The 10,340-nt window shown below is 42.7% G+C and overlaps 1 protein-coding gene across 1 annotated transcript in view; it reads left to right on the top strand.

The window, feature by feature from the left end:
* The first annotated feature begins 2,666 nt into the window (after positions 1 to 2,666).
* The window catches only part of DHX15 (DEAH-box helicase 15), a 49,109-nt gene continuing 41,435 nt past the window's right edge, over positions 2,667 to 10,340 (top strand). Inside the window, exons 1-2 of the mRNA XM_064449232.1 lie at positions 2,667 to 2,920; positions 8,903 to 9,251. Of these exons, the coding sequence (XP_064305302.1) occupies positions 2,853 to 2,920; positions 8,903 to 9,251 (417 nt within the window). The 5' untranslated portion in view covers positions 2,667 to 2,852. The remainder of the gene's footprint in view (positions 2,921 to 8,902; positions 9,252 to 10,340) is intronic.

Genomic DNA, 10,340 nt, shown 5'->3' with positions numbered 1-10,340 from the left:
GGGACACCAGTCTGGGGCACAGCACTCAAGTAGCTGCTCACCCCAACTAACACACAATCTTCTTCCCTTCTTTTTTGCAGGTATAGCCTAAGATCTCATACCTGCTGAGATACTGGCTCCTTTTTTCCTACCTCCTGAAGCAGAAACTTCCCTGGTGTTGGCCATGTAGGAACCTGGAATAAGACCATAAGTAGCTTTATGTTGCTGTGGTCAGGGAGAGGCAATCAAGGTCTGGAATGTACAGCTGCAGAGCTCTCCGGGCTCCTGTTGTTGGACAGTTGCTGCCTTCCGAGAACCGCACAGCAGTAGCTGCTCATCCCAACTAATGCATGTAATGCTTTTATCTTCTTCCCCTGTTTTTGCACTTTCCAGGGATACCTAGCCACTATTTTTTTTCTCCCTTCTCTGAAAAGCAAACAGTCTATTTCACTAATAATTTGTTTTTGTTTAAGACAGCCATCATTTAAAATCCACTTGGGAAGATGTGTAGGAAGCCTTCCCTTAGCTGCATTCTGAGAATGCAGCTCTATGTATGCTACCACAGCATCAGAAATAAGCAGCTTGATATTTGGGATAGAGAGAGACACCCTGTAACACTGATCCTCTGGTTGCTTCTGACAAAGATATTCCAGTGGTTTTTTTTGTACTGTAACTTGAAAAATTAATTCCAGTTTCACATGGAAAGCTCAAAATCCAGTTTTCCAGGAATATTTGTTTCAGTTGGTAACTCTAAGCGGACAAATGTTATTTTCATTACAATAGCATTTAGAACTCCGCAGTTGAGCAGTGGGTGCCATTTTGTTATATTACCTAAATTAGGGACAGGAATGCTCTTCTACTAAAGAGCATACTCTAAGGACTTGTCTTCATGAAATATTTTAATAGTTATACTGATATAATCCCAGAAAATCTTTGGAACATGAAGCTACGGCCAAACACCCACTTGCTGAGCTGGCTGTACTTGTGGAACAGGTCACTGCTGCTAGATGATCTTTCCTGGCCACTTTTGCATTGGTTAGCTGAGCCATTTATGTGAATGCTCCCTTGCTCCCACAGTCAGACTTAACAAAAATTTGCTATTTAAAACATCTGAACTAACCCAATTCCTTTGACCAAAATGTTTAGGCAGCAAGTGCTCATGCAAGTAGCTGAGCAAAGGTTGTGGTAATCTCTGGCAGAAGGGCTGTGACAGGGAGCAAGCCTCGCAAAGTGCATGTTTTCAGCAAATGTACCTAGATGAAGACAGACACTGATATGATGGTAGTGCTTTTAATGTCTACCTTAAAACTACTTGTCTATGATATGAATTTAAATCACTACAGTGGTGCTGAAGGAATGTGAAATACACTGGGAATGGAGAGGAGAGGAATAGACAGCAGAATGCCTGATGGTTGATGTTCTCCAAATAGCTGTCAGAAATATAAGGAACAGTGCCTCTTGCTTTTCCAGAAGCTCTTAGAGACTGGATTTTATAAGCTGTGCTGAAGTATCAAGTGACTGCACTGGAAAGTGAGGCAGCTGCTGAGACTTAGTGCTGGGAAGGAGCAGAAAAGGCTGAAGAGTGTTGCATGAGAGCAGAGGCTGGTCATTTGAGCACTGACTTTTTTGCGCTTCTGACCTGAAGACACGGTCATTAGAGGCATCTTACTGCCCAACTTCGTCTTCTGCCCAGATTAATCTGTGCCTTCAGTTAGAGGACAAGTTCTGTCTGTGTGGATGGTTAACCCCGTTCTTAAAAGGTGCTGGGGGAAGGTAGGAGATGGGGAACGCAGCTCAGGGGCACAAGAAACAACTCTGAGGACCAGCTCCTCTGGACCAGGCTTCTGCTGGCAGTCATGCTGGTTAGAAGTGTGAAAAATAACTAATTACAGCTGTAACTGTTCAAGCAAAACCTAACTGCAGTAAGGAAATGTCACTTGAACACGTTTTGTTTCACTTCACGAATTGTGTTACTAAGTGCCACTATAGCCATGCTCACACTTCGAAGACTTTGATGTAGCAGAACTAAACAGGCCTGCTGGTGTTTGTGCTATGAACATGAGCTTCCCTTGTACTGGTAAACTTACATAGGCACGGTAGGCAACCTACAAGAGAAACTGTCAAAAACTAGTAACTGCATTTCTGGGTCTTTGAAAGACAGTTAAATTTTTTCTTCATGAAATATACTGCCATGAATACTGCTGTTGACGCTTGAGTAGTTAAAGGCTGCATGTGGTTATACACCACGTGGCATTAACATCCCTGGTTTTCTAATATTTTTGCTGCTACAGGTGCAAGACTACCCTTTTCTGCACGCACGGCTAGCATACCCAGGGAAACCTGTCACAGCCCCGAAACGGGGTTGCCATGACAGTTACCCTGGTTTAACCCCCTCTGTGCAGGCTCCAGTGCACGCCTGCCCGGCGGGACAGACAGGCCGCTGGGAAGGGGCTTTTCTTGCAGGGCATCAGCGGAGGCGGCCGGGCCCTCGCAGGGCAGGAAAGCGATGAAGCTCCTCGAGTACCCCCGTCCCTCGGGCGCCTACCGGCTGCCCCACCCTCCGCCATCATGGCTGGCCCCTCGGGCGCGCGCCGACGGATGGCTTTGGCGGGCGGACCCACGCGCTCCGCGATCGCGCTCCGCCCTCTTCCCCTTTCCCGGCGCGCGCGCCAGCGTCTCGCGCACCTCCGGCGCTTCCTTCCGGCCGCCATTTTAATCGTTGTACTTGGCCTCGCGGCGCCGCCGCTGCCGCTGCTGGAGGAGCGGAGAGCGCGACCCGCCGCGCCCGGCCCGGACCCACCCACCCACCCACCCATCGACCGACCCACCACCCCACCGAGCGGCTGCTTGCCGCCGTCCCGCCCGCCGCCGCCATGTCCAAGCGCCACCGCCTAGATCTGGGGGACGATTACAGCTCCAGCAAGAAACGCACCACCGAAGGGTAAGGGACGGCTCGGTGCGGGGAGCGCGGCCTGCCGGGGTGGGGGTGGGGGCATCGTGGCGGCTGCCGCGCAATCCGCTCTCCGCCCAGTCCTGCTCACCGCCCCGGGCTCTGGCCGCCCCCCCGCGGGGCCGCTCCGGGCTGGGCCTCCTCGGGGAGTGGGGTGGCGGGGCGGGAGGAGGGGGTTGGAGCGGGCGAAGCCCCAGCGGCGCCGCCTCGGCGGCGAGGCTCCGGCGCCTCCCTGGAGTGCTAGGCCTAGGCCCGAGATCGGCCCTTCTGGCGGGGCCGGGCCCACCGGTGGGGGCGGAGGCGGCGGATGGCGGCAGCGCGGTGGCGGGGAGCGGGCGGGTAGGGCCTCGTGCGTCGGGGTGGGGGCAGGGGGGAAGCCGCCGGGCTGGCCGTTTGGGCGAGCCGGGCCGGGCCGGACCCCCCCATCGCGGCGGAGCCGGGTGCGGCGCGCTGCTGGGCCCGCTCCCCCGCGCCCGGCTTTGTCTGCGGCTCTTCGTTCTTTATCTTCTTCTTGCTTTTTTTTTCTTTTTCCTTCCTTCCTTTTTTGTTTGTTTTCTTCTCCTCCTCTCTACCTTGAGAGGTCTGGCAAATGTGGTCCTGGAGGTCAGTGTGAGGCTTGTTCCGCCTGCATAATTAGTGCCTAGCCCGGTAGGAACGTTATTCCTTTGTTAACGTCTTTCACTCGGTGACCGGCAGGGATATGCCTGACTTGAATTGGGAAGCGATGGTGAAGTAAGAATCGACGGTGAGGTGGCTTTTGGAGTAGGGGTCAGGGGAGGGGTTGTATTTTTCCCTTAGTTTTGCAAAGGTTAAATTTTAGGCCTGTAGTGCTTTAGGAGACTGTCATAAAGGTTAATGGAATAGCGGGAGCACAGACGATACACTGGTGTTGTCCTTTTATACACAGTTGTCCTAGAGCTTTCTCTGTATAATTTCTTAGCCTCTAATTGAGGGGGGACACGTGGGTGGCTTTAAACTAGATATCTGTGTTCCTTTAGATTTCAGAAAAATACTGTGGTTATCTAGTCTGTCCTTTTTGACAGAGCACAAAAGAATTCTGTGAATTAACCAATTTCTAAAGTCCAACAGCATTGTTTTGAACTGGAGTATTTATCTAAGAACAACATTGAGCCTTGTTCTCAAAGCTTGCAATAACTAGCAGTCTACTATAGCAGCTAGTGTTCACTGATAAACAGTCTTGGCAAAACTTGCTTTTTTTTTTTAAAGGTGAGCTTGTATAGCTTCAGTTTTTAGCCCCTAGAGTTCAATACAGTTTTCTGTGCTAAACAAAAGTGATTGTTTATTATTGAACGTAATTTTCCTGTATGTAGGATCACCCTAATAATATTTTTTTAAAAATAAATGTATTGAGCTATTTGCCGCCTCTAATACATTTTTGCAGATTCGCCAGAAGTTGAAATAGCTTTTCTGTCTATACAGAAAAGTTTTACATACGCAGCTTTTTTGTACGTAGAGATTTTTGTAAAACTTTCAAATGGCTATGCCAAAACTGGGCATTACTTAAATGTGGTACAGCTGTTAAGGTTGATAGTAAAGATAATCACAAGTCAGCATTTCCTTGTTTGTATGTTGGTGGATTTTGTAGTTTTGGTATGGTTTCATTTGGCATTGCTTTTACTGATTATCTACCGTCATCCTGAACTCTTAGTCTTACCATTTTGTATATACTGTAATGAGGTCCCATCAGTGATAAAACTTCTTAACCAGAAGTCTTTGACGTTTATGGCACCTAAAAACTGTACAAGTGCTGGTCTCCTGCCCCTTCTTTGTCCCTTCCTCCTCTGCCAGTAAAAGCATTAAATGGCATATGACTGAGAGCAAGTCACTCTAAGCAGAATTATTGAGTGTGATTATTTCTAATATTACTTGAAATCCCAATTCGTGTAGCACAAGCCATACTAATGTTACATCGTCTTGATTTATTTTAGGGTAGTTTGGTTTTACAGCTTATGGAAGGTTGTAAGGAAGATGCAGAGAGAGATTCTTGTTAATAGCATGTATGTATGTGCCTTACTCTGTGCGACAGTGCCTTTATGCATGGTTTTGGAGCTGGATTAAGCCAACTAGCTCCTTGGATGGTTACCACTTCACATGCACAATAGTAGTTTCTTGCATTCAAACTGGATCGCCTGACTAATTATGAAAGTTGTCTCAAGTTACCCTGTGATTTTTTAGCTGCTTTTTAATGGAGGCCTGTGTTAGTGTGTGTGGCTCTACATGGCAATGATGCTAGGACAACACGCTTGTAATTATTGATGTAACCTTAAGCATCAGCATGACATTCGTTTTCTTCCAGTCTTGAAGTATCATCTATGAAGTAAAAAACTTTTTTGGAAAAAGGGGAATTGCATGGAAGGGTTTTGGTTATGTGTTTGTGTGAATTGCACGTACTTTTTAAAAGCTGTTAACTTTTTTCCAAACATACTTCAGTTATGGTTGTGTAACATCACAGTTACTGTGACAGTAATGGAGAAATAACACTGATACTTGGATGTACTTAGACTTTTCACTGTGATGATCAGTGGTTTTACTTTGTGCCCTTTGTTTCATTTTTGTATGCTTTTCATCCTCTGACTTAGTGATTGCTACAGCATTTCTTTTGTATCTGTGTGTGTATATATGTGTGGGCGTAAGGAGGTAAAAACAGATAGCAGACTGGACTACTTCACTTGAAAAACAAAGCAAAAAAACCTCAACCCTCTTCTGATTATGGAGGCGGTTAGGGCATTCAGGCACAACACAAATGTGATTAAGTTATGATTCTTTTATTGTTCATTTCTGGGTTTGAGATCAATTTTCTCTGTGCAATAATGAAAAGTAACTTAAATGTGACAGTTTATAAATGAAGAACTGCCAAGTTGCAGTTTTAGAAAGCTTAGTAAATCCATACGGCAACACAACTGTCATTCCTCTTCTCTCTTGTTGACCAAAGGAGTCTGGTTGTGTCTGCTAAGTTTCAGTATTAATAGGAGACTGGGAAATATTTTTTTGGTCGGGGAATTCTGGGGGTGTGTGGGGGAAAGTGCTGCTATAAAATGATAATATTAGAGAGTGAGTTCAAGGGCATATGTTATGTCTTTTTTTATGCCAAGATCTGGTTGCCCCGTCTCTTTTTTTTTTAAACAAGAGAGTCACAACTTGCTTGATTAACCTCTAATTAGGTTTTTTTACTTCTGAAATGTAGGTAGAATTTGATATGTTTGTTTTCTTATTTGCACGATTAAACAGCTCTAAGAGTTCAGTGAAGAAACTGAGAAATGGGGGATTAACAGGACTTCCCATTCTGGATGGTATTTGTAGTCCTCTTAATCCACTGTCTTGTTCTTGAGGTTGTATTTTTATCTATGCTTTAAGCCCACACAAATTGCTACCAACACAGAAGAAGACAGCGCTGCCGTCTCCCTTGTGCTGTGAGTGTTTGGGAGACCAGATCAGAGAACTGATCTGATCTAGAATTAGTGTTGGTGGAGGCGGTCTAGGGAGGGCTTGTTCTTCACAAGGCCTTGTACCAAGACACAGGGAGGGTTGGCAACAGTGTGGGTCTGTTCATCTTAGCAGTAGTGCTGGTTTATGTGAAGCTGAAGCATACCTGAAGATATACTTGATGATCTGCGATGTAGAAACTTCTGACATCGTACTGTTTAAGTAAATGGTAATGGAATAGTTTGTTTTGTTCGGGTAGTTTTTTACACTTTGACTAGATACCAGTGAATAAACAAGTGCAGGCACACAAAAACCAAACCAAAACTCAAACCAACACCCCACCCCCTCCACCCCCCGTTAGTAGTGTGTCTTATTCTTCCCTTCAGTGAAGTGTGCATGGTTACCAGGTTGTTGCATTTTACCCTGGCTTTACCATTTTAAAATTGCTTTTATACCTTTGTTTTCTTTTCTTATTAATGATGTTACTGTCTGACCATGCACTCATTTATCCCAACACCTGCAGATATTTAAATATCTGATTGTGAACAGCTTGTTAACTACAAGTCCAAAGCTTCACTCCTGTCTGATACATGCTATTAGACTCTTTTATCATTAAGTGTAACATAATGGAGCCTAGTTCCCTACCTTTGTAACAGGGGTAACATTTCTATACCAGAGAATATGAACCTATTGGGTCCTGTGGTATTTGCCTGCCATTTTACAGTAAGAAGAGATTTCTAGCTTGTATAATATTTGACCATGTTAGAAGTAATGTTGAAACTGTGGTATCTCAGATTTTAGAAAACGGTCTAAAAGGGCCTTAATTTTCAGACAATTCAGCTTTCAAAGGTTTAGGAAAATCTATAGAGAAGTGAGTTAGGTAAGTGACGGTGAAGTGTATGTTTTGTAATCCTTTATTTTCAATGGGTCTGTATTAAAAGAAGTCTTTAAAAAAAACTTACTGTGACAATGTCTGAAGCTATAATATGTTGAAGTATTAATGGGAAAAAACACGGCCTGCATAATTACATTCATTTATATAAGAACAAGAGTGGTGGTTGTCTCCAATGTGCGGCACATTTTGAATTAAAATTTATAGAATCTACTAATATAGTCTTACTTACTTCATCTTTCCTGTAGGTAGGAATTTGCTTATTACTTCACCAGTTACATTTGAATGTAGCTGCATGTTTTAAAAGGGAAAAAAAGGCTGTGGAGAGGAGTGTTGGCCGACAGTTTTCTTTAGAAATGCTCTCTACACTTTCAGGCATGCCTGAGTGCTGGTAAAGAAGAGGGGGAAGTTTTGGTTTTCCCTTAATGACTATTCCTGAAAATGTTTATATGAACATTTACTATAAAGCTGGTGTTGACTTAGCTTGTTGCTTTGCCTTTTTGATGGGATTCCAATTAACATAACGCATGAAATAAGCTGAGGATACCCTCAGTTTTTAGGCAAAGATGCCACTAACTTTTTGACTTACACTAGTTTAAAATGTGATGGGATATTTTTCTAAAGTTGGGCTTATTTTAAAGTGCTGAATTAGGGTAAGTTTGGGTTTTTTATTAAAAGCACGTAGCTATAGTTCTTTGCCTCAAACTGGGGATTTCTTTGCAAGTGTCTCTCTTTGCAAGGAGAGTGAGATTACGTGCAAGAACAAATGTGTGGATTTGCAAAAAGGCTGAGGCCAGAGATTGAAATTTGAGTGGATAGCTATGGTTGAAAATAATTCTGTTTTTCTTTTGCAAGTGCAAGGAACTTTTTTACTTAATATTTGGAACAAATAGGAATACTTAAATGCTGGTGGTTTTAAGTTTGTAGTATGAGGTGATACCTGAGAAGATGGTACAACTTGGCAGCATTAGGTTAACAGTTGGACTTGGTGATCTTAAGGGTCTTTTCCAACTGAAATGATTCTGTGAGCTGTAGTGGCTCATTTTAAGTCTAAGTTCCAGACTTAAAAACCTGTATATCAAAGTTGATTGAGTCAGAATTGTATAGAAGACTTTGGACAGGAAAAAAGAAGTTACAAAGTAATTGTGGGATGTTAAACTTTTCTTCCAGGGCTTGCTTATCATCTTGAGGTAGTTTTTTGCTGGTTAGCATAATTCCCTTGCTAGGTAGGCAAAACAACTATTTAGTGTTCTCTTATTTTTCTGCAGCAGCAGCTAGTAGTGATGGGAAGAATTGTGGAAAAAGTCTAGAATGTACAGCTCATTCTTGAAAATCGTTAAATGGAGATGATGCTCTCTGTGATGGCTGCCTTCAGTATTGCCTATAGTGAGAGGAACTGTGCCAGTGCTTATGTACCCTGAGTGTAACTGTGTTTGCTTAATTATTCAGTATGTATCATATACTGTTATTCTTTGATGCTTATCCTTCCAGGTAGCTGTTTGCAAAGATTTTGAAAAGATTTGGTTTATAGCCACATTGTACTAGGTACTTTTAAAGTTGCTTTGTATTTAAATTACTACTCTGCATTTAAATATTCAAGTATTTAATTTTCTGCTGTGTCTCTTAACTTATTTTAGGAAAGATCGTGACCGGGACAGGGACCGTGATGACCGTTCTAAAGATCGTGACAGGGATCGTGACAGAGATAGAGATCGTGACAGAGAACGGGACAAGGAAAAAGATTTGCGACCTACATCTAACTCTACGTATTATGCAGCTGCTGGGTTACCAACTATAAAACCAGCAATGATTCCACACAGTATCAACCCTTTCACAAATCTACCACACACACCACGATATTACGACATCCTGAAAAAAAGGTTACAGCTTCCTGTCTGGGAATATAAAGAAAGATTCACAGATATTTTGATTAGGCATCAGTCATTTGTGCTGGTTGGAGAGACTGGGTCTGGTAAAACAACACAGGTGAGTTCTTATCTATATGATACTGCAGTTTATTTTTCAGGTTGAGACTGTTCCTTTGTGTGTGCGTGTGTGACACTTTCTTTGGTTTCTTGAAATTCATTGTGTAAGAACACCTCACAAATTGTGAGAAAACTAGTTTGATCAATGTTTTGTTTGCTTAATGAATATGACAGTGAGAAGAATATTTCAGCATCTTCCCCTTTCATGATGCAGTTCTGTCCCCTACTTCTGTTGGGCTTTATGATTGGTAGTTATCTTTTTTGGTAAAGGAAGATCAGAGGTTTTGGTGGCTAGACAGAAGTGTACTAATCCACAAACCGAGGTGATAGTTCCAAATTTACATTTGCAGTTTATTTAGCTGTTTGTGTAGATATCAGCTGGAAAGTGGAAAAAAATTACTGAAACAGTGACTTCTAGCACTAAATTTCGTAAGGCACTAACAAATACTAACTTAAAGGGAATTGAAATGTCAGATACAATCCTGACATGACCTGATCAGATGAAGTGTTTTGGTGATTTTCAGACTTAAGAGAAAGTGCTTGTGTTTCCTTTGTACTGAAACTTCTCAGAGGTCATATAGCTTTCCAGTGCTGCAGTTAAAAGCAGGTGGTTTTTTTTTTGTAGATTCATGGCTTTAAAAAGCTTCCTCAGTGGTAGAGATCTGCAGAGCTTCCTTAACCCATAAGAACAACTTTGGGGACCAGTAAACAGGGAATATCTAAGATATAAGGAACGCCACTATGTATTGATAGCAGGACAAACTTGCTCAAAACTTTAATCTGTCCTCTGGTTTGCTGTTTAAAATCTGTGTGGAAAAGTGATGTAAAAAGGTTCTTTGTTCTGTAGCCTGATAAATGCCTTTTATCTAGGCAGAAAATAAAAACTGAAGGATATTTTAGTCTTTATAAAATGGATTATAGCTAACTTATAGTAAGTCTTGCAGAAATAAATTTTTAGTCATAAAATAAAATTCAGATGTCTAGAAAACGTGAAGGACACTGTAGTACATTGGATACCTTTTATAGCTGTACCTGTAATACTTGAAGTTATATGCCATTCTTGCTGCAAATTTTAGGAACCAATGTCTTG

The sequence above is a fragment of the Phalacrocorax carbo genome, chromosome 4, assembly GCF_963921805.1.
Source record: "Phalacrocorax carbo chromosome 4, bPhaCar2.1, whole genome shotgun sequence".
Taxonomy (NCBI): domain Eukaryota; kingdom Metazoa; phylum Chordata; class Aves; order Suliformes; family Phalacrocoracidae; genus Phalacrocorax; species Phalacrocorax carbo.
This window is presented reverse-complemented; position numbering and strand designations above follow the sequence as displayed.